General features: G+C 38.5%; 1 protein-coding gene across 1 annotated transcript; it reads left to right on the top strand.

Annotated features, from left to right (window-relative positions):
- Positions 1-1568: 1568 nt before the first annotated feature.
- On the top strand, positions 1569-3044 carry LOC127131330 (acyltransferase GLAUCE). The gene is made up of 2 exons (XM_051060254.1): positions 1569-2003; positions 2157-3044. The coding sequence occupies exons 1-2, from the start codon at positions 1569-1571 to the stop codon at positions 3042-3044; spliced, it is 1323 nt and encodes a 440-aa protein (XP_050916211.1).
- Positions 3045-22376: the final 19332 nt, after the last annotated feature.

The raw sequence follows: 22376 nt of genomic DNA, 5'->3' as shown, positions 1-22376 counted from the left end.
ATTTTATATTTTTAATATAACATCTTTAGTTATCAAGTGATATAAAAAAATTGTAGTGAAAGAAAAATATTTAAAAATTAACTAAAAGGTAGAGAGAAAAAGAAATAATTAATTTGTAAGTAAAAGAAAGTGAGAATTATTTTAAATTGAAAGATATGGAAGTTACTAACCACTTAATTTTGTAACTGTTGTAAGTTATCAGGTACACAATTTTTTTAATGTGTTATTTATTTAAAAAGAAACTAAAGGATATTTTTGGATCAAAATTAGGTCAATCCAAAATCATGTATTCCCTTTATATATAGGTATAGACTAGCGTCCAGACGGGCACTCACGTGGCCGTCTGTCCACTTTTTTAATGCATATCATTGAAAATATAAGTGATATTTTTTATTTAAATATAATTTTTAAAAAATACAGTATGTGGAAGTTATTAGTAGGAAGTTACGTGAAAGTTAATAATAGTGGTTTTATTGAAAGTTATTAAGTAAATTATACAATAAAATAAGAGTAAAAATGATAGAAAAATAGGCTACATCAAAAGAAAGTATTCCCTTTATATATATATATATATATATATATATATATATATATATATATATATATATATATATATAAGAGGAGGAAAAATGAGGGATTTAATTAAAAATATATTTGATTAATCAGAGGAGTGGAGAGAATTTATTAATAATTTAAATAAATTATATGAATTCAAAGATAAAAAATTCATAAATATATGGTTATAAAATAGACAGAAATAATTAAACCAAATTTTTTAATGATGAATGCTTTAAAAAGTTATAACTTACTGCATAACATTTAAAAAATAGAATACATTTTATTCAAATTATTATTCTCCACAAATTAAATTATATATTGACAAACTTTTAAATTGCGAAGAATCTTCTAACAAAAATAAATTATTAATATATTTTGAATGACACTAACATAATAATGATTTTTGTAAGCGGTTACAACCATCGCAAACATAGAATTTTTAAAATATTTGAATAACTCTATTTTTACATAAAAAAGATTAAACTATTAATTACAAATATGAATTAAAAGCCAAAATAACAAGTATTAATATGCATTTTGGTATGTCTAATCAATTTTTAAAAGTGGAATAAGTGCAAATTAAATTTAGGAAACGTACTTTGAAAAACAAGTTATTCTAACGTTTCTTCATTTTAGAGAAGTTATTTTAGGGTTTGTTTTTAAAGAAGTTACTAAACATAATTGATTATCTAGATTTAATTTAATATAAATTTGATATTAACTATTGCAGTTAAATATTGTACTTTTTGGTCCCTTGTGGCTTGTTACACAAATACAAGTTACATTCATATACCTTTTATTATAACCACCACAAAATAAATAAGCATAACACAAAAAAAAAAACTTTTTTCCATATAACATACATGTAACTTTAATGTTAAAAAAACTGGTCTAGTCATAATTTTGATTTATAAATTTTGCCAACATCTTTGAAAACATATTATAAATATTGGGATAAAAAATCTTGGATTGTTGTGAGTTAGAAAAAGTTCTATAACACTGCATCCAAAATGGAGAGGATTCGACTAGTTGAAAAAGTTGTGATTGTTCCAGAAAAACCAACACCTCGTAAACGAATGTTTTTATCAAACATTGACTTGTCACTTGTTGTTTACCAAGATTCTGCCTCTTTCTTTGATCCTCCAAGTAACCAAGTATCTTTCTCAGATATTTGTAGCAAGTTATACAACGCACTTGGTAAAATGCTTGATCATTATGACTTTATGGCCGGCCGGCTCGTGCCGAGTTTAGACGAGAAAAATCGATTTGAAATTGATTGTAACGACGCTGGTATTGTTGTTGCTGCTGCAAAAACTGATAGAAAGTTGTGTGAATTTGGTGTTATTTCAGCACCTAATCCAGAGTTAATGGAATTGGTTGTTTTCTTGCATGAACAAGGTGGTGAAGAAGTTGACCTAAAAGAAATTCCCCTTGCTTCCTTACAGGTTAATTTTTTTTCTTACTTCATCCTTTATATGTTCGTCTTAAGTTTTTAGGCCTTATGCTGTAGTCTACTTAGTTTATCATGTCGTCAAAGACGGTTCTGATTATTACATTCCACTCATATATATTGTGTATAATGTGTTGTTTTATGATAGCTGACACAATTTGGATGTGGAAGTTTGGCACTAGCTTCTCATTACAACCACTGCATCCTCGACGGTATAGCAATAAGAGAATTTGAGACGAATTTGGCGTCGCTAACACGCGGCGACGAACTCGTGATAATACCTAACACAGACAGAACAGTCCTGAAAGCTCGGAATCCACCAAAGATAAGCCATCCACATTTTGAATTCTCAAAATCAACAAACATAGAGAATCTATTCACAGCACGAGGTACAACTAGCATCAACGTTAAGAAACCCGTTGTAGAGAATCAAATTCATGTACTTCATTTATCACCACAAAATATTGCAACCCTAAAAAAGAAAGCCCTAGAAAAAACATCCTTAAAAAACATCACAACATTTCAAGTGGTTGCTGCGAAAATCTGGAAAGCGAGAAGCATAGCGACAAAGATCGAAGAAGATAAACTATCAACAATGTTGTTTCCGGTCGATGTTCGAAAAAAGGTTGTCCCCGAACTTCCGATCGGATTCGCAGGAAATGCATTAGTTCCTGGTTTTACAAGATCAACTGTGAAGGAGTTAATTGAACAAGGAGATGATTATGCTATAAGAAAAGTGCAAGAAGGGATTGAGAGATTGAATGATGAGTATATTAAATCGGGTATAGATTGGTTAGAGTTGAACAAAGGTGTGCCTTGTAATGAAGATAGTTTTTCTTTGGTTGCATGGTGGAGATTAGGGTTAGAGAATGAAGTTTTTGCTTGGGGGAGATTGAAGTGTGCTACTCCACTTATTGTTAAGCATGGTTTGGTTATGCTGTTACCAGGAGGAAAAGATGAAGGGGGGATTAATATATGTTTGAGCTTACCTCATGATGAATTGGAAGAATTTTGTAGGATAATGTTGGAAACTTAGAAATTATTTTTGTATTTCAATGAATTTTGGCATTGTAGCCTATGGATATTATGATCTAAGTTGGTTTATGTTTGGTCTTAATATTAAGATGAATAATTACTACACTCTCTTGAAAATTCAAAATTGTTCTTCATGCGTCCAAAAATGCATCTTCGAATGTATCCAAAATCACGTCAACCTTTTCTTTTATGAGTTTCACCCTATTTTAAAAAAATTATGGATTGGAGATGCCTCTATGTATATTGTTTTGGTGTATCCAAAGGGATATCCGAAATACCTTTTGAATCATTTCAAAACATCACCATTGTCCCAACATCATAATTTTTTTAGGCCAATTTACATTAAAGTAAAATCATAGTAAAATAAAGCTATATTAAAGTTAAATGAAAGCAAAAGTCATACATTAATCCAAAAAGTCAAGAGCATACATAACATTTGTCCGGAAATATAAAAAAGTAATACAACTAAACATAAATAACTACTAGGTATGTCTAACCCCCTAACTCATCCTCCGCCTGTACTACACGGCATTTTGTAACTCGACAACCATATGTTCCAAGAGGGCCAATTAGGGAGTGTCATCCTCAAAGAGTGTTGCATATATAGTTCCTCTACTCATCTCCGCAACATGACAAACAGCTGTCACGCTCTCGGAATGTTCATCATGAACCTCAAGTATCTTCTTGTTAGTTGGCCTATTTGATCTTCCAGAAGCGTCTGGTGTCATGATAGGATGTGACACCCAATAGAACCATGTCATTGTAATACCCCAAAATTTACTCTTCACTTTTTCATGGAAAGCATGAGATTGCATTAGCATCATACTAAGTCATACTCATTGCATACTGCATCAGTGACTTGGGAAATCAGGGTTTGATTGATCACTCCTTACCAGAAGGAGCCCACACAAGGCAAGACTGAGAATTGAACTTCATTCTCCAAATATACAAGTCTCGAGGTGTTCCATATGTCTTATGATGGTCCCTAGTTCATCAGTGGAAGATTCAAAGCTCTCAGAGTGTGCATATGGATTTAATCAGAAATCAGGATTTCGTGGCTATCTGCAACAAGCAATGTTTGGTTGGAAGTGAATGGGTTCATTCATGTCATGATTAAAGAGGCATCTTGGCCTAGGAAGATTCACAATTATCACAAAAAGATCCATTGGCAATCAGTGCAATCAGTTCCTAGTCATTTTTGCCCTAAAATTAGGTTTTGGTATAAAATCAGTTTATTTCTGATTCCTTAAGTGAAACTCATTTCCATGGCCCTCCACATGTCCACAAGGATCTACATGTAAAAAATCAGCTTTTTATTTGAGCCAGAGGTGCTTCAATTGATCAATGAAATCGGAAATTAGACAGATTAGGAAAAGTCAACTGTGGGGCCAGAAAAGTCAACTCCCGACATTTTGAAAGTGGAATCTCAAAATTCATGCCTAAGGAAGCCTACATGTGAAATTTGATCAAGGTTGGATCATGGATTCCTCATTTAATCAGGAGTTGGAAAACTTACCAAATTTGGAAATAGTTGACTTTCCATTTAAAGCAAGTTTTTATGGTTTTTGCACCCACTTTAAGCCAATATTCCATCAATATGCAAGCTCCATTTGAAACTTTCTCCAACATGAAATTTGTTTCTCTTGTTCCAAGATTTCTAGAGATATAAAGTTTGTTTCATTTGGATTAAAATTGAGAAAGTTATGCTTGGTCAAAGTAAGACTTTATTTTAGGACACTTAGAAAATTTCCAAAGTCCAAAATTTGCAAAATTTGTCAAGACTTATGGGCCAGATTTCTTGCACTTCAAGGCATCTTTTGAAAACACTTTCTTTATGACAGTTGTACCTTGATATGTCCTCTTTCACACCTTTTTGGAACCACCCCATTTGGATCATTGGTTTGAAAGATACACTCATCTAAAGTTGGTATCATAGACTGAATTTTTTGATAGCATTTAGGCCAAACTGGCCCAACCATTTTGCAGCTATGGAACCTGAACGTTATGGCCATTTTTCACCTCTTTCCACTCATCATTTCAACTTGTGTTCAACATGAAAGATGTTAAGCTCCATGCCCTCTTTCTACTGTTTGCATTGTCTTGCCATTTGGTTACATATTCATCAAGATACAAGGTCTTAAAGTCACCCTGTTGGACTATTTTTGTGCTGCACAAGCCAAACCAAGTCAGACCACCAAAAACGACCAACACAATTTTTACCCCATTTGGCCATTTGCTTTTGGTTCATTCACTTAAGTTTTGTCACATTTAGCCATTTCTTTTCACACCTCATTTTTGCACATTTTGTTCATGACTCAAAACCAACATTTCAAGCTCATTAGTCACATAAGACCTACATATATAAACTTCTAAAACCCTAATCAGAATAGAGCCTGCTATTTTCAAAGGAGGCAAAGCAAGGAGAGAAAAGACCAAGTTTCATTCCATTTCATTTCCACAAGGTTCTTGAAGTTTCAAAGCATCTCATTTTTCTTCCATCTTCAAAGGGGCAGTGGACCTTGCATCCACTAGGTACCTTCACTTCTCCATTTTTATGACCATATATCCATGTTTATCATCATGTTTACCATTGTTCATTACTATTCTTTCATGCTTACCATCCATATTTCATGTTATTTTCCATTTATGCCATGCTTGTTCTATGCTTATTGTCCATGTAAATAATATGCTATGCATGCTTACAAATCCCTCAACATGAGGCATTGCTTTTAACTTTAATTTTGTAACATTTTTTTTGTTGAATCCGGGTGCATGAAGCCCCCTTGTTGTTCGCTTTTCTACATGTTAAAGTCATTATTTTTAACGAAACAAAGCACCATTATGTTCTACATGTTCCAAACTCAAACTTTTATTTTTACATCACCTCATTTGGAGCCCTGAAAATGGAGGAAATGGGCTGCGTTTTTCATGTGTGCTGAATCCGGGTGCATGAAGCCCCCTTGTTGTTCGCTTTTCTACATGTTAAGGCCATTATTTTTAATGAAACAAAGCACCATAGCATGAGATATGTTGTGTAGAAGTTGGAGAAAATTGGCCTGCATTTTCGTTTGTTTTTCATGCATGCATGGCTGAGTTTTTTTTGTTCCATGAAGAGCGACACGTGGCTCCCTCGTAATCGCCTGATCATGCGCGCCGGTTCGATCCCATCCGTCCGCCTAGCATTTCGTCCTTTAGTGACTAAAGTGTACCTTGTCCAATTGATTAGGTTCACATGTTTTATTAAAATGAACCTTTTAATTCTGATGTCACACACTTAAATAAATATTGTTTGGACCGGGTGGGCCTGCGCCCTGCTGCTGTTTACACCACCACATGCAGGCCCATTTCACATTATTCCATTTATTTTCATTCATTCTTTCTTAATTCTTTTTTTTTTTTCTGTTTTGCTTTTTAATTAATAAAAATATTTTATTTGTTCATAAAAATATCAAAAAATATTTTTTACTTTCCTTATTGTTTTATTTAATTTATTTTAATTTTTATTTTGTTTTTATTTAATGCTAATATTTTATTTTAATTATTTGTTTCAAATAGGCCATTTTAACACACATATTTTTATTAATTTTATTTTCTTGACTTAAAATTATTTTTAATTTCTGATTTTTTGGGATGAGGGTTGGAAAATGTCTCATGGTCAACCTGACCTTTTATTGGAATTTTATTTTCCATTTTTAATTTATTTTGGATTTATTTTTGACCTAGTTTACTTGGTTGACTTTTCATTTGACTTCTGTTTTATTTTAATTAATTCAACAACCAATTTTCATTATTTTTAAAATCTTTTTGGGGATGATGATGTCCTGACCCCATCTAACTTAGTTTAATTTTTCATAGTTTTTGTGATTAATTTACTATTTATTCTTGATTTATTTCTAAGCTAGTCTTGTTGTTGGACTTTTGGTTTGACATTTGTTTTGATTCAATTAATTCAATAACCAATTTTCATTATTTTTAAAATCTTTTTGGGGGATGATGATGTCCTTACCCCACCTCATTTAATTTATTTTTTCATAATTTATTGAATTAATTTACTATTTATTTGATAATTTTTAAGTTGACTTGACTTTACAGTTGACTTTTTTATGATTGATGTTTGACATAGGGATTGCTTAGGGAAATTGAAGAGATCTTTTGATCCTCCCTTGTTCATCTCGTATGCCATGTATTAGAGGCCTTTCACCTTGATTTTATTGGATCCTTGCATCATTTCCCGATTAAATTATTCATTGACCATTTGTGTGCATAGTTTCACCTGTCTGTTTCATCTGATATTTTTTATACTTGTTTCTTTCATCCATGCTTCTATTGCTTGATTTCTTAACATGTTTATACATCCCATACATTGTCTAATGCTTCATTACTTCATTCTTTGATTATTTGATTTGATCATATACTTGTTTATATATTTGACTTGATTGATAAACTGTTGCCTACTTGTATGATGTATGAGGCATATATTTTTATTGTCTGATTACCATGAACATCCCCATTCATAACAAATGTACCCCTCTCCCATGAAGTGTATAATGTTTATTCTTTCATTCTTTATTCATCTGTTAATACAAGAACTAAAACGAATATCCGATAACCATTTCAAAATAAGATCAAAACCTCGATCCAACGTCGAGTATCATTTTCGAAACTTAACAGAACCAGCACGTGTTCATCCATTCTTTTGTAAGTCGATTGCTTCATGCATCGCCATTTCACTTGTAAGTCGATTGCTTCAGGCATCGCCATCTACCACGTGTAAGTCGATTGCTTCATGCATCGCCATCTACCCTTATCCTCTTCTTGCTCCATTCGTCGATTCTTGTTCCGTTTAGGTAGCACCCATTAGGTAGAATCCTTTGTATGATAACATAGGTAGAATTCTCATATTCTTTTGTATGATAACATAGGTAGAATTCCCTTATTCTTTTGTATGATAACATAGGTAGAATTCCCTTATTCTTTGCATGCTAACATTAGGTAGATGTTCCCATTTGTAAATCCTAACTCATAAGTACATATTACATGACAACTCTAGGGCAGAGCTTCCCCATTCTTTTAGACCTTCCGTGCGTCTCCGATCTTGTGGCATGTCAATTCCGTTCTATTGCAAAGAGGTAACTGCCTAAGACTCGATTCAGCGAGCTGCGACACCTACTGCTAGGACGTGAACACATTGCCCACTCTCCTTTGACACAACTGGTGTCCTCCTTCGTAAGTCCATGTTCAGATGGCAATCCCTATGTAGCCAAACTACGGCAACTCTGATTCTCATATTCAGATGAGATACGTAGGCACAAGATGCGATGTCTTGCCGAGTTCCTTTTTGACTGACGACTAACAACTAATCCTTGCTTGTTTTCGCCCTTGTTGCGATTCTTTTCTCTCGCCCTCGTTGCGATCGAGACCTTCCCTTTCTCTTGCCCTAGTTGCAATCGAGACCTTTGCTCCCGTAGTTAGATGAACTACGTTTTGCTCTGATTCTCATTCTAGATGAGATACGTAGGCATAAGACGCGATGTCTTAGCGAGCACACTTCTCTTTCACCCATAGGTAGTCGAGCTGCGAAGACTCTGATTCTCATATTCAGATGAGATACGTATGCAGTGGATGCGACATTCGTGCGAGTCATTTTCTTTTGACCCTCTTTTAGTAAATAGTACATAGATATACCTACACCCTTTAGGCAAGAACAACAAAAGTGGATCCTATAGAGTACTACGGATGCGTAGGGGTGCTAATACCGTCCCTTTGCATAATCAACTCCCGAACCCAAGATTTGGTTACGAGACCTTGTCTTTTCCTTTCCTTTCTCCAGGTTTACTTCGAGCGTTTCCTTTCCCTTCTTTGGGATAAATAACGCACGGTGGCGACTCTTCTGTCATTTCTTTTTCGCCGGTTGTTTTTTCGCATAATATATTTTTTAGGTTGCGACAGCTGGCGACTCTGCTGGGGACCCGGTTTCCCTAAGCGAGTCCCTCCTAGCTTTTATAGGTTTCTTGTTTGTTAGGTGTTTATTCTTTTGTACAGTTATTTATTTTTCAGCATTTACTTGCTTTACCTTATTGCATTCATGTACATATGTTTGCTTGTATCTGTTGGCTCTGCTGTTGGGTTGTTTGTTTGTTGGAGTGGGATGTTCTATGAGAGATAAGCCCATTACCCAGGCTTGAGCGTACACATAGGTTTTAGAGTGGATAGTCATAAGGCTTGCGTAGCATGTTGCTACGTTAAGTCGTTCATGAGACCCACATTCCATATGAGGTTTCTTTTGGATATATTCTGTCCTATGGGTGTTCCATAACGACAGATATTCCTTTAGAAATTATCGACTTTGGTGACCATTTCCCGAGAACTCAGTCGAGGCCTCTCCTCCGAGACGCGTTTATGTTAGCTCTGGTGGGTGCATTCTCGTTGCTCAATCCGAGGACCCCGAGACTGGGAACTTGCTTTAGGATGTCCTGTTGAGGGGAGTCAGTAGAGGTCTTTTATCCCGTAATAATGCCAAACCTTCAGTGGTAAACGTATTATTTCTCGACTGAAGGACTGAAGCTGATGAACTTCTGTTCTTAGAACCTACCAGTGAGGGGTGGGCTAAATTCAGGAAACCTTGACCTTCAACCAACCCAGTTTTCTGGAGCAGAGTTTTGATCTTGTGTTATATTCCTCAGTAGGTTTCTCTTCAGACAGTGCAACCTGATAGTTGTCCAAGCAGATACAGCAGTCCTAATTTCCATGTCACTGCATTGCATCACATCATTTTGCATTCATATCATTTAATACATGTTTATCTATTTCTAGGGGGTTTACATCTTCTTCTTGATTCCGGTCAGGGTTCTTTGGTTTTTCTAAGATGGATACTGGCAGAAAGAGACATGTCGCCTACAAGTTTCCTGTGGTTTGTTTGGATACCATTCAGCAGCTGACGAAGTTAATGGATCATGGTTCGTTAGAAGGATTCCGGAAGGAGTATGGTTTGATTCTCAGTTTCGTTACGGTTCTCTCCAAAGATCAACATGATGCTCTCTTTACACTGCTGCAGTTCTATGACCCTCCATTGAGGTGTTTCACATTCCCTAATTATATCTTGGTCCCTACTTTGGAGGAGGTTGCTAGTTTTCTCAAAGTCCCTATCAGGCCGCAGTTGCTATTCTACAGTTCCGAATTTCTGCCTGATATCAGCATGGTTGCTTCAGCCACATATTTGGGGAAGTCGGTCTTGAAGTCTAATATGTGTCAGAAGGGGGGAGTCAGTGGTTTTCATTTGAGTTTCTTGGCGGGAGAAGCCAAGAAGAAGCTTGAAGATGGTGATCAGAGGGGTTTCAATGTTGTGTTGGCTCTTTGTGTGTATGGGATTGTCCTGTTCTCTAATGTTGCAAAATTTGTGGACATAGACGCTATACGCCTCTTCGTGTTGGGTAATCCGGTGCCGACCTTGATGAGAGATTTCTTTTATTCGGTGCATCACAGGAATGAGAATAGAAGAGGAGGATTGGTGAGTTGTTGTGCACCTTTGTTTTATAAGTGGTTCAGTTCTCACTTGCCCAAGTCAGGAGCATTCGTTGATCTCAAGGACTCGTCGAGTTGGTCGAAGAGACTGATGGGGATAAGAGCTAAAGATATTTCTTGGTGGTCAGACCAGAACTTGCTTCGGGCGGATATTATTCATAGTTGTGGGAACTTCCCAAATGTACCTTTGGTAGGAAGAAGAGGAGGTATCAACTATAATCCTTCTCTAGCAGTCAGACAGTTCAGGTATGCTTTAAGAACTCCGCCTTTGGAAAAGGATGTGGAAGAATCTCTATTTTTCCATTCTTCGCCTGATTTGACTGTATCCCATAAGGCAGCAGAGGCCTGGCTCAAGGTGATCAAGAGAGGAAGAACTGTGCTTGGAAAAGGAGATTGTAGAACTTACCCTTAGTATGAAGAGTGGCTTCAAGGAAGAGTCGAAGAGTTTGGTCTGCCGTTTCCTATTGAAGAACCTTTGTATCCACCTACTCCTGAGCAGTCAACAATGGTGAGTCGAGAGGAGTATGATAAATTGAAGAATGCCATGGAGGAGCTTCAAACTGAAAACTCGGAGTTAAGTGCGAAGTTGCAAGACTGTATGCATTAATTCCATGAGGCAGAATATCAGAAGGGGGAAGCCATCAGATTGCAAGAGGAAGTAGAGAGGAAATTAGCTGTGGAGGTGGACTTCTTCAGGAAGACAGACAAAGCCTTGGGATCATCCAATTATGAGTTGAGGCGAGTCAAACAGCAGTTAACAGATGCTCATGGTAAGTTAGTTGGGTGGCAAGAGAAATGGGATGCATTTTCAGCTTCTAGGAAGGTAAAAGAGGAGGAGATGGTGGCCGAATTGACTGGTCAGATGGAGAAATTGAAGACTTTGCTGAAGGAGAAGAACAATGGCCTTCTGTGCGCCCGTTCGACCAATGGTTACATCACAAATCAACTCAACAAAGCTCAAGAACAGATTGAAGAACTCAAGGTGCTGGCGGGTTTGAAGAGGTCTAGACTTGAAGAGGTATTCGGAGAAGATGATGGGAATTACTACAGAGAGCACATCAACGAGTTGGATGGAGTTATTCACAAGAGGAACCTGCTTATCCGGCGTTTGAAAGAATCTCCAGATCATCCTGACACGGTGGCATTGCTGGCTGAAGTGAGGAGCAGTCCTTATGGGTTATATACAGGAGGCTGATTCCTGATTGTTGTTCCTCTCTTTACTTATTATGTTGTAGTGATGATCCACAAACTTGTTGTGGAGATCCTCTTTTGATGTACTGTTGGCTAAGGCCTTTCCCTTCTTGAACTCATTTATATGATGGTTTTCCTTATTGCGTCTTGGTCCTTTGAAGTTTATCCATGGCTCGATCTTCTTGTGAGACTGGAATCAAGGGGGTAGAATACCCTTTGGAATCGATAAACATGTCATTGCATTTACATATTCATTTGCATGTCTTGCATGACAGGTACCGCAGCAGTGTTCTCATTTGTTTGGTGTTCTACTAGCAGGATAGTTGATTCAGGAATCCACCGGTACGGTACCCGTAGAAACCAGCAGAGAGCTATGGAGGGCCTACAAGCAGAACTCTCCGAGATGAGGATCCGCATGAACCAATTCATGGATGTTGTTCAGGGAGTAGCTCAAGGACAGCAAGAGCTCAGACAGATGATGCAGAGGAATTCCGCCACTAATCAACCAGAGACGGTAACGGATCCTCCAGCTGGAGAGGTTAACGGACCCAGCGGACCGGGGCCTATCCCGATCCCACATGTCAACTCTGGTCAACAGCCCGTCCATGATGATTAGGACGATCAGTTCACCCAGATGCAGAAAGACTTTGGCATGGGCCATGGCATGGACCCCATGTTTAGAAGATTGGAGGAGAGGTTGAAGGCAGTGGAAGGACATAATCCTCTGGGAGTAGACGTTGCTGAATTGGGATTGGTCCCAGGCGTGAGAGTGCCACCGAAATTCAAAGTCCCAGTCTTTGACAAATACAATGGCAGCTCTTGCCCAAAGACTCATGTGCAAGCCTACATCCGTAAAATGGTTGCATACTCTGACGATGAAAAGTTGCTTATGTACATTTTCCAGGATAACCTAGCTGGGGCATCCCTGGAATGGTACATGAGGCTGGACAGAGCCCACATCCGTTGCTAGAGGGATTTGGCTGAGGCTTTCGTGAAGCAATACCAATACAATGCAGATATGGCGCCAGACAGAACCCAACTTCAGAATCTGTCTCTTAAAAGCAATGAGTGCTTCAGGGAATACGCTCAACGCTGGAGGGGGACAGCTTCCCGTGTTCAACCTCCTATGTTGGAGAAGGAAATGGCTAACATGTTCATGAACACTCTGCCCGGACCTTACTTGGAGCGCCTGGTGGGTTGTAATGCCTCCAACTTTGCTGATGTAGTCTCTACCGGTGAGAGGATGGAGAACTACCTGAAGACATACAAGATCCAGAGTGGAGGTGGATCTTCATCAGGGGTGAAGAATCCGTTTATTGGAGGACAGAAGCAGAGAGAGGGGGTGTGAATTCTTTGTCTTCATATCAAAGCAGGGGTATCAGAAGGAACAGTTTTCAAAACTACCATCAACAACCGTATGTTGCAGCTGTGACCATTCCGGCTGCAGCACCACTACAACAACAACAACCACAACGTCAACCACCTCAGTACCAACAACATCAACAGGATAACAGACCCGCCTATCAGCAGAGGCAAAAGATGATGGATAGGCGTTTCGACACTCTTCCGATGTCGTACGCTCAGTTGCTTCCTAGCCTTCAGCAGTTACAACTCGTGCAGTTATACACTCTGGCTCCTTCTGTCGGCAGGCTTCCGGTGGGATATGACGCCAACGCTAGGTGTAACTTCCACTCTGGGGCACCTGGCCACAATATTGAGAATTGCAAAGCTTTTAAGCACGTAGTTCAGGACCTCATAGACTCGAAGGCCATTAACTTTGCGCTGGCTCCTAATGTCGTCAACAATCCCATGCCGCAGCATGGTGGTGCAAATGTTAATATGCTGGAAGGAGAAGCCAAGTCCATTAAGGATGTGTTGAAGTTGAAGACTCCTCTGTTGGAGATTAAAGAATGCTTGTTGAAGGCCGATATTTTCCCCGGTTGTGGGAAGGGTTGTTTGGATTGTGCTACACAGGGCAAAGGTTGTTTGAAGCTGCAGCAGGGTATCCAGGCCTTGCTTGACAATGGTATCCTCCAAGTTAAAGACTTGTCTGTCTAAGAGTTTGCTGAAGGGGTTGCTGAAGAGGTATTTGAAGATGCCGTTGAAGAATTCACAGATGTTGTTCATACTGATTCTGTAATTCGTAATGATGTATTTAATTTTTCCAATGTTGTTGCTGATATCCCAAATAATGTGGTTGATTCCGATGTAATTGAACTTGATTCCGATGTTTCGGATGCCTGCGTTTCAATGAATGAGATTTCTGAGTATGACTGTGATGTTGCTACTATCACCATTTTCTACCCAACTGCTCAGATCAGTGTGCCAGAGCCGCAACCGGTGCCACCAGTGCGACCATCCACTATGACCATCACGACCCCTGGTCCTTTACCTTTCACCAGCGAAAGGGCCATTCCTTGGCATTATGGGGGGAGTGTATACACGCACGATCATGGAGTGGAGCAGCCACTGAAAATAGAGGAGAAGTCTGAATCTGAAGTTGAGATAGTAGATCCCGCAGTGGACAACGTTGGTGGAATCGGGCGATTCACCAGCAGTGGTAGACTGTTTTCACCACCTGTTACCCAAGCTGATAGTGCTGACGCCGTGGCGAAAGCCAAAGGCAAGCAAGCTGTGAATGAGGGTACCTCTACACCCCAGGCTGGTTCTGAGCCTACTTTTACGAAGGATGTGGACGAACTCTTGCGGATCATAAAGAAAAGCGACTACAAGGTAGTTGATCAGTTGATCCAGACTCCGTCCAAGATATCTATTCTCTCACTCCTGCTATGTTCGGAGGCACACAGGGAGGCACTGCTGAAGGTTCTTAATGCTGCATATGTGCCTCAAGAGATTTCGGTGAACCAACTAGAAGGGATCGTTGCAAATGTCCATGCAAGCAACAGGTTGGGTTTTGCTGATTCTGACTTAACACCAGCTGGACGCAATCATAACAAGGCTTTGTACATCTCGATGGAATGCAGAGACACTGTGTTATCACATGTTCTGGTGGATATAGGCTCCTCTCTCAATGTGCTACCCAAGAGAGCCCTGTCAAGGTTAGAAGTAGAAGGTTTGGTCTTGAAGCCTTCAGATCTTATTGTGAGAGCCTTCGACGGTTCAAAGAGGTCGGTGTTCGGAGAGGTAGAATTGCCAATTCAAATTGGATCGCAAACCTTCAACACCGTCTTCTATGTGATGGATATCAGTCCCTCGTATAGTTGCCTGCTGGGTCATCCTTGGATCCACAACGCTGGAGCAGTCTCTTCAACTCTACATCAGAAGATCAAATTCCCAGCCAATGGAAGAATTATCACTGTCTGCGGTGAGGAGGACATTCTAGTCAGTAACCTGTCTACATTCAAGTATGTAGAGGTAGAAGGTGAAATTCATGAGACCCTATGTCAGGTCTTTGAGGCAGTTCAGATCAAGGACGCGGCTCCGGTGGAAGAGGTTAAAGCGGGTGCCTCTATCTCGTCATTCAATCAGGAACAGGCCTTGGTAGATTCAGGTGTTGCTCCCGGTTGGGGACGTCTGGTGGAGTTAGCAATGAAAGAAGACAAGTTCGGGATTGGGTATCAGCCAACTCTTACTTCTACAACTTCAGTGCCTCAGACTCGTCAGGGGCCGATTACTTTCTCCAACGCTGACATCATTCAGTATGGCCAGATCTCTGTAATCAACGATGAAGATGGGGATAGTGATTGCGATATTGACAACTGGGTGCGTCCAAGGGTCTCGGGTGAAGTCATCAACAATTGGTCTTCTAAGGAGATTGTCCAAGTCACTCTTCTGGAGGAGTAATTTTCTTTGTTTGTTCATGCATGTCCAAGTCTTACGTTCCGCCCAGGGCGTAATGACTCATTATAGGGCTCATCTATATTAATACCTGCATTGTTTATCATAAATGAAGGACGTCTTTTTGCATTCAAATACTTTGTTCACTGTCTTTCTATTTTTGCATTTTTCAAAATTCAAAAATCAAAAAATATTTGGCAATGTTTTGTTTAGTTTTCACTCACTGTTCACACTCCTAAGCACATACCATCACTCATGCAGATGCACGTCACCGGATCCTATTGATAACAGTTCTGCTATGGCTCGCTTCGACTTTGAAAATCCAATCTTTCAAGCTGAAGAAGAGGGTGATGAAGACTGTGAACTCCCTAAAGAACTTGCCAGATTGTTAAAACAGGAGGAAAGGATCATCCAACCGCATCAAGAGTCTACTAAAGTGATTAATCTCGGCACCGAGGACGTCAAGAAAGAAATCAAGATAGGGACTGCTTTAGAAGATGATGTGAAGAAGGGGCTGATTGAATTGCTGCAAGAGTATGTCGACATCTTCGCTTGGTCTTATCAAGATGCCAGGGCTTGACACAGACATCGTGGTACACCGTTTGCCTCTTAAAGAGGGTTGTCCTCCAGTCAAGCAGAAGCTCAGACGAACAAGACCAGAGATGGCTGTCAAGATAAAGGAAGAAGTGCAAAAGCAGTTGGATGCAGGTTTTCTAGCGGTTACCAATTATCTGCCATGGGTTGCAAACATCGTCCCAGTAGCTAAGAAGGATGGAAAGGTACGGATGTGTGTTAACTACCGGGATCTGAACAGAGCTAGTCCTAAAGATGATTTCCCATTACCTCAAAAAATATTTTTTACTTTCCTTATTGTTTTATTTAATTTATTTTAATTTTAATTTTTGTTTTTATTTAATGCTAATATTTTATTTCAATTATTTGTTTCAAATAGGCCATTTTAACACACATATTTTTATTAATTTTATTTTCTTGACTTAAAATTATTTTTAATTTCTGATTTTTAGGATGAGGGTTGACCAATGTCTCATGGTCAACCTGACCTTTTATTGGAATTTTATTTCCCATTTTTAATTTATTTTGGATTTATTTTTGACCTAATTTGCTTGGTTGACTTTTCATTTGACTTCTGTTTTATTTCAATTAATTCAATAACCAATTTTCATTATTTTTAAAATCTTTTTGGGGATGAAGATGTCCTGATTCCATCTAACTTATTTTAATTTTTCATAATTTTTGTGATTAATTTACTATTTATTCTTGATTTATTTCTAACCTAGTCTTGTTGTTGGACTTTTGGTTTGACCTTTGTTTTGATTCAATTAATTCAATAACCAATTTTCATTATTTTTAAAATCTTTTTGGGGGATGATGATGTCCTGACCCACCTCATTTAATTTATTTTTTCATGATTTATTGAATTAATTTACTATTTATTTGATAATTATTAAGTTGACTTGACTTTACAGTTGACTTTTTTTATGATTGATGTTTGACATAGGGATTGCTTAGGGCAATTGAAGAGATATCTTGATCCTCCCTTGTTCATCTCATATGCCATGTATTAGAGGCCTTTCACCTTGATTTTATTTGATCCTTGCATCATTTCCCGATTAAATTATTCATTGACCATTTGTGTGCATAGTTTCACCTGTCTGTTTCATCTGATATTTTTTATACTTGTTTCTTTCATCCATGCTTCTATTGCTTGATTGCTTAACATGTTTATACATCCCATACATTGTCTAATGCTTCATTACTTCATTCTTTGATTATTTGATTTGATCATATACTTGTTTATATATCTGACTTGATTGATAAACTGTTGCCTACTTGTATGATGTATGAGGCATATATTTTTATTGTCTGATTACCATGAACATCCCCATTCATAACAAATGTACCCCTCTACCATGAAGTGTATAATGTTTATTCTTTCATTCTTTATTCATCTGTTAATACAAGAACTAAAACGAATATCCGATAACCATTTCAAAATAAGATCAAAACCTCGATCCAACGTCGAGTATCATTTTCGAAACTTAACAGAACCAGCACGTGTTCATCCATTCTTTTGTAAGTCGATTGCTTCATGCATCGCCATTTCTCTTGTAAGTCGATTGCTTCTGGCATCGCCATCTACCACCTGTAAGTCGATTGCTTCATGCATCACCATCTACCCTTATCCTCTTCTTGCTCCATTCGTCGATTCTTGTTCCGTTTATGTAGCACCCATTAGATAGAATCCTTTGTATGATAACATAGGTAGAATTCCCATATTCTTTTGTATGATAACATAGGTAGAATTCCCTTATTCTTTTGTATGATAACATAGGTAGAATTCCCTTATTCTTTGCATGCTAACATTATGTAGATGTTCCCATTTGTAAATCCTAACTCATAAGTATATATTGCATGACAACTCTAGGGCAGAGCTTCCCCATTCTTTTAGACCTTCCGTGCGTCTCCGATCTTGTGGCATGTCAATTCCGTTCTATTGCAAAGAGGTAACTGCCTAAGACTCGATTCAGCGAGCTGCGACACCTACTGCTAGAACGTGAACACATTTCCCACTCTCCTTTGACACAACTGGTGTCCTCCTTTGTAAGTCCATGTTCAGATGGAAATCCCTATGTAGCCGAACTACGGCAACTCTGATTCTCATATTCAGATGAGATACGTAGGCACAAGATTCGATGTCTTGCCGAGTTCCTTTTTGACTGACGACTAACAACTAATCCTTGCTTGTTTTCGCCCTTGTTGCAATTCTTTTCTCTCGCCCTCGTTGCGATCGAGACCTTCCCTTTCTCTTGCCCTAATTGCAATCGAGACCTTTGTTCCCGTAGTTAGCTGAACTACGTTTTGCTCTAATTCTCATTCCAGATGAGATACGTAGGCATAAGACGCGATGTCTTAGCGTGCACACTTCTCTTTCACCCATAGGTAGCCGAGCTACAAAGACTCTGATTCTCATATTCAGATGAGATACGTATGCAGTGGATGTGACATCCGTGCGAGTCATTTTATTTTTACCCTCTTTTAGTAAATAGTACATAGATATACCTACACCCTTTAGACAAGAACAACAAGAGTGGATCCCGTAGAGTACTACAGATGCGTAGGGGTGCTAATACCTTCCCTTCGCATAATCGACTCCCGAACCCAAGATTTGGTTGCGAGACCTTTTCTTTTCCTTTCCTTTCTCCAGGTTTACTTCGAGCGTTTCCTTTCCCTCCTTTGGGATAAATAACGCACGGTGGCGACTCTTCTGTCATTTCTTTTTCGCCGGTTGTTTTTTCGCATACTATATTTTTTAGGTTGCGACAGTCATGTAGCCCTCAACATAAGGCAAATGTACATGAGATGGCTCCCGAGAATACTCCTCTAGTACCAGGTGACTCTCGAAATCATCCAATATCGTCTGTAGATCTTTGTGGTGGACGCAGGAAGGAGCAGACTCATGGGGAGGTCTCGGAATAATCTACAAGTATCCAAACTAGTGCATCACTCACTCAGGCAAATATGGATACATAAGATATTACCCACATGCCAACCATCTAAAGTATAAGGAAATGACATCGAACTGACGTGTCTGGCGGTGCAAACATCATCTGGTACCAGTCAAGAGAGACTCTGAATGGCTCGACCGCACCATCCCCCTATAAAAAAAAGTGATTGCATATGGCTAGTCATCATTGTAGGCAGGCGTAACTTCCCATTCGGTGATGCGAAGGAGGTGGTAGATGATACATCCTCGAAAATGGTCCAAATACAACATTAATAACAAGTGTAACAAATGAATTATGAAAATATTAGTAACAAGAAATTAATGTGAGAAGTGTGCAACTCCATATCATCTGTTTTATTTTCTAAATACAACCATTGCCCGTCTTCGAGTACATATATACCAAACACACGCCCCTAGTTGTACTCGTGGATTGCAGTCAGGTTGGTGAAGTACTTAAGATAGACCACATCGACATAGGTTTCACTTTAGTCCACAAACTTTCCCTAATGTTGAGTTTAGCTTAAATAATAAAGAAAATTGGGGTTTAAGAGCATCGTCTCGAAAAGCATAAGCTGACCTAAAACTAACTAATTTTTTTTTAAGTCTGGAACAAAAACTGATAATTTGAATCCTCTTCACTCCTAATCGCCTTCTGACATCTACATAAAACTTGTAGCCCTTTCTCTTAGATTTCCATCTCGTATTAGAATGTGACAAATTGAGTCTCATAACTCAAGTCATGATTTGTGATCGGTCACCATTTCCATTGAATTCCCATCGTTAATCCGACATATTTTCATCACTTTGGTAAGATTTATGTTTGTTTTTAGTTGCTTCAGAGTCATTTATCATGTTTTGTTGGTTTGGTATCGCATTGCATCTGATTACAAGTTTATGTCAAAAAGATCTCTTTTACGCTTCGTTTGGTAGTGTCATTGTTACAGGCCATTGCACAGGTTTAAAAGCATTAACGGTGAAGTTATGGATACTCAGAAAGGCAAAAATATGAAGAGACAGCAGGTCAACACGGGCACCCGTGTGCTACAACACTGCCCGTGTTGTTGATCAGGCAGAGCAAAATGAAAGAAGAAAAACAGAGATCAACACGGGCACCCGTGTGGTGACACACGACCGTGTTGTTTAAAATAGTGCATTAACACAGGCACCCGTGTGGAGGAACACGGCCCGTGTTGTTGCCTCTGTAGCTTGTTTTGAAGATAATTATCATGGAGAGTAACACGGGCACCCGTGTGTACACACATGGCCCGTGTTGTTGGGCGCGGCTTGGAAACCCTAACTTTTGCTTTGTGAACCTATTATGCTCATTAAGGGTGGTTTGGACCTTTTGCTTGGGAGAGATTCATCTGAAGCTATAAGAAGACTTGGAAGAGAAAGGAGAGGGGACTTTTTGACGGACGAAAGAAAACATTGCATTGGAGAAGATAGCTACTACGAAGGATTTGAAGACGGCAAGATTCAAGGGCATCAACCATTGAAGATCAAAATCTCTTAATTCTTTGTAATGTCTAATCTTTACATTATGCTTTCTTTGAATACTATGAGAGGCTAAACCCCCTATGTTAGGGGGGTGGTCCTGATTTGATCGTATGTTATGAATGTGAACAAATGATTTCCTTATTGCTATGTTACTTAGTTCAATTCAATTGTGTGATGTTATTATGCTTTTGTATCGGACAAATACAAATTGATCTATGACTATCAATAACAGGTGTCATACGGTGAACTGACTTGGGGTGTTTTGCTTTTTATCGCAATGTCGCGGATAGCAAGAGTCGCCACCGACTTTTCTTTTATCCAATAAGGAAAGGTGGAAAAGAACAGGAAAGACCTCAATAGATTTTGGGTTCGGGAGGTACATTATACAAAGGGAAGGTGTTAGCACCCTTTGTATCCATGATTATCCATGGGCTCTTAATTGCTGGATCACTTATATTTTTGTCTGAACAGTGTTCGTGAATTGTTTAAAAAATGTTTCGAAAAGAGAGTTTAACTTTGTAATGATTCTCGTATGAATGTATACAAAGTATTTATCTCGTTTAATTTTGAAAACGGTTTAGAAAGAGGTAACTTGGTAATGATTCTAGTATGAATGTATACCAAGTGGTGATTTTCTAGGATTTGCAAAGTGTGAGGGGTGGGAAATGTTTTAGGTTATGATCCAGCAATTGAGAGTTATACCTTCCTAAGGTCGTTATGAACGTTTCCTATCCTTATGAGGGTAAAACTGTCCTTACTATTGAGAAGTAAGTAATTTTACCCTTTGGATGTTTAAGGGTCATCGTAGGGTCATCGATAGGTCATTGAAGGCAACAGTTGTAAGGATACCTTAGCATTCGAAGGGACGATCAGCATTTAAACGTGGGCTACACCGAGGGGTCATCGAGGGACGAAATCATATATTCGAAGGCAACATCCGAGGGACTATGATTTATTTTATGATGATTTAATCGAAGGGTCATTGCTAAGTGTATCCCCACATTCGCGGAACATGACCGTAATACTGTAATCGTAGGGTAACAAAGAGAGGTCCAAGATCACTTATTTAAAGGCAAAGTTTTACAATTGATTAGGTAGCCGTCATCAAGTAGGTAATTAGATTCATATTAAAACCAATACATTAAGAACAATTGAGCCATTAGGGTGGATCTTTGCCATAAAATTAATACATTAAAACCAATTGAATAATTCAGATTGAATCTCCATAAGGGTATCCCACCCATAGGGTGGAATGCCTAGCCGGCCATTTCCTTGGAAACATGAAAACCTTTACACAATTCAACACACGGATTAGAGCATCGAGATAAAATATAATTTGAAAGTTGCACCATAAAATAAACACAACAATCATGAACTCAAACCAAATGATGCAGAATTATAATAACATAAGATAGAACAGTCAAAAAAAATGAAACAACCACTGTCCCATTCGCCCCTGCTTCGCCTAGCGAAGGCCTAGCGAGTACTCGCTACTGGCTCGCTTAGCGATGTGCTAGCGAGCGCTGCTGGTTTTTGAATATGATATAAGTACAATCTCAACCAATTTTATGCCTTATGGATCTTATTACTGCAATTATACGATTAATCATTTAAGGTATGCATGGTATATACTAAAGTTCACATGCCAAGCTTAAGGTATTTCATAAATCTAATCATAAAGTCATATGCAAATTAAGAATATAAAACAATGATAGCAATATAAACCTGTTAGCAGCTGAGTTGTGACTTTGAATCGGAAAATCGGATTGAATTGGGCGGAGGTAGAACTTGGTGCCGCCG

The sequence above is a fragment of the Lathyrus oleraceus genome, chromosome 3 (assembly GCF_024323335.1).
Source record: "Lathyrus oleraceus cultivar Zhongwan6 chromosome 3, CAAS_Psat_ZW6_1.0, whole genome shotgun sequence".
NCBI lineage: Eukaryota > Viridiplantae > Streptophyta > Magnoliopsida > Fabales > Fabaceae > Lathyrus > Lathyrus oleraceus.
This window is presented reverse-complemented; position numbering and strand designations above follow the sequence as displayed.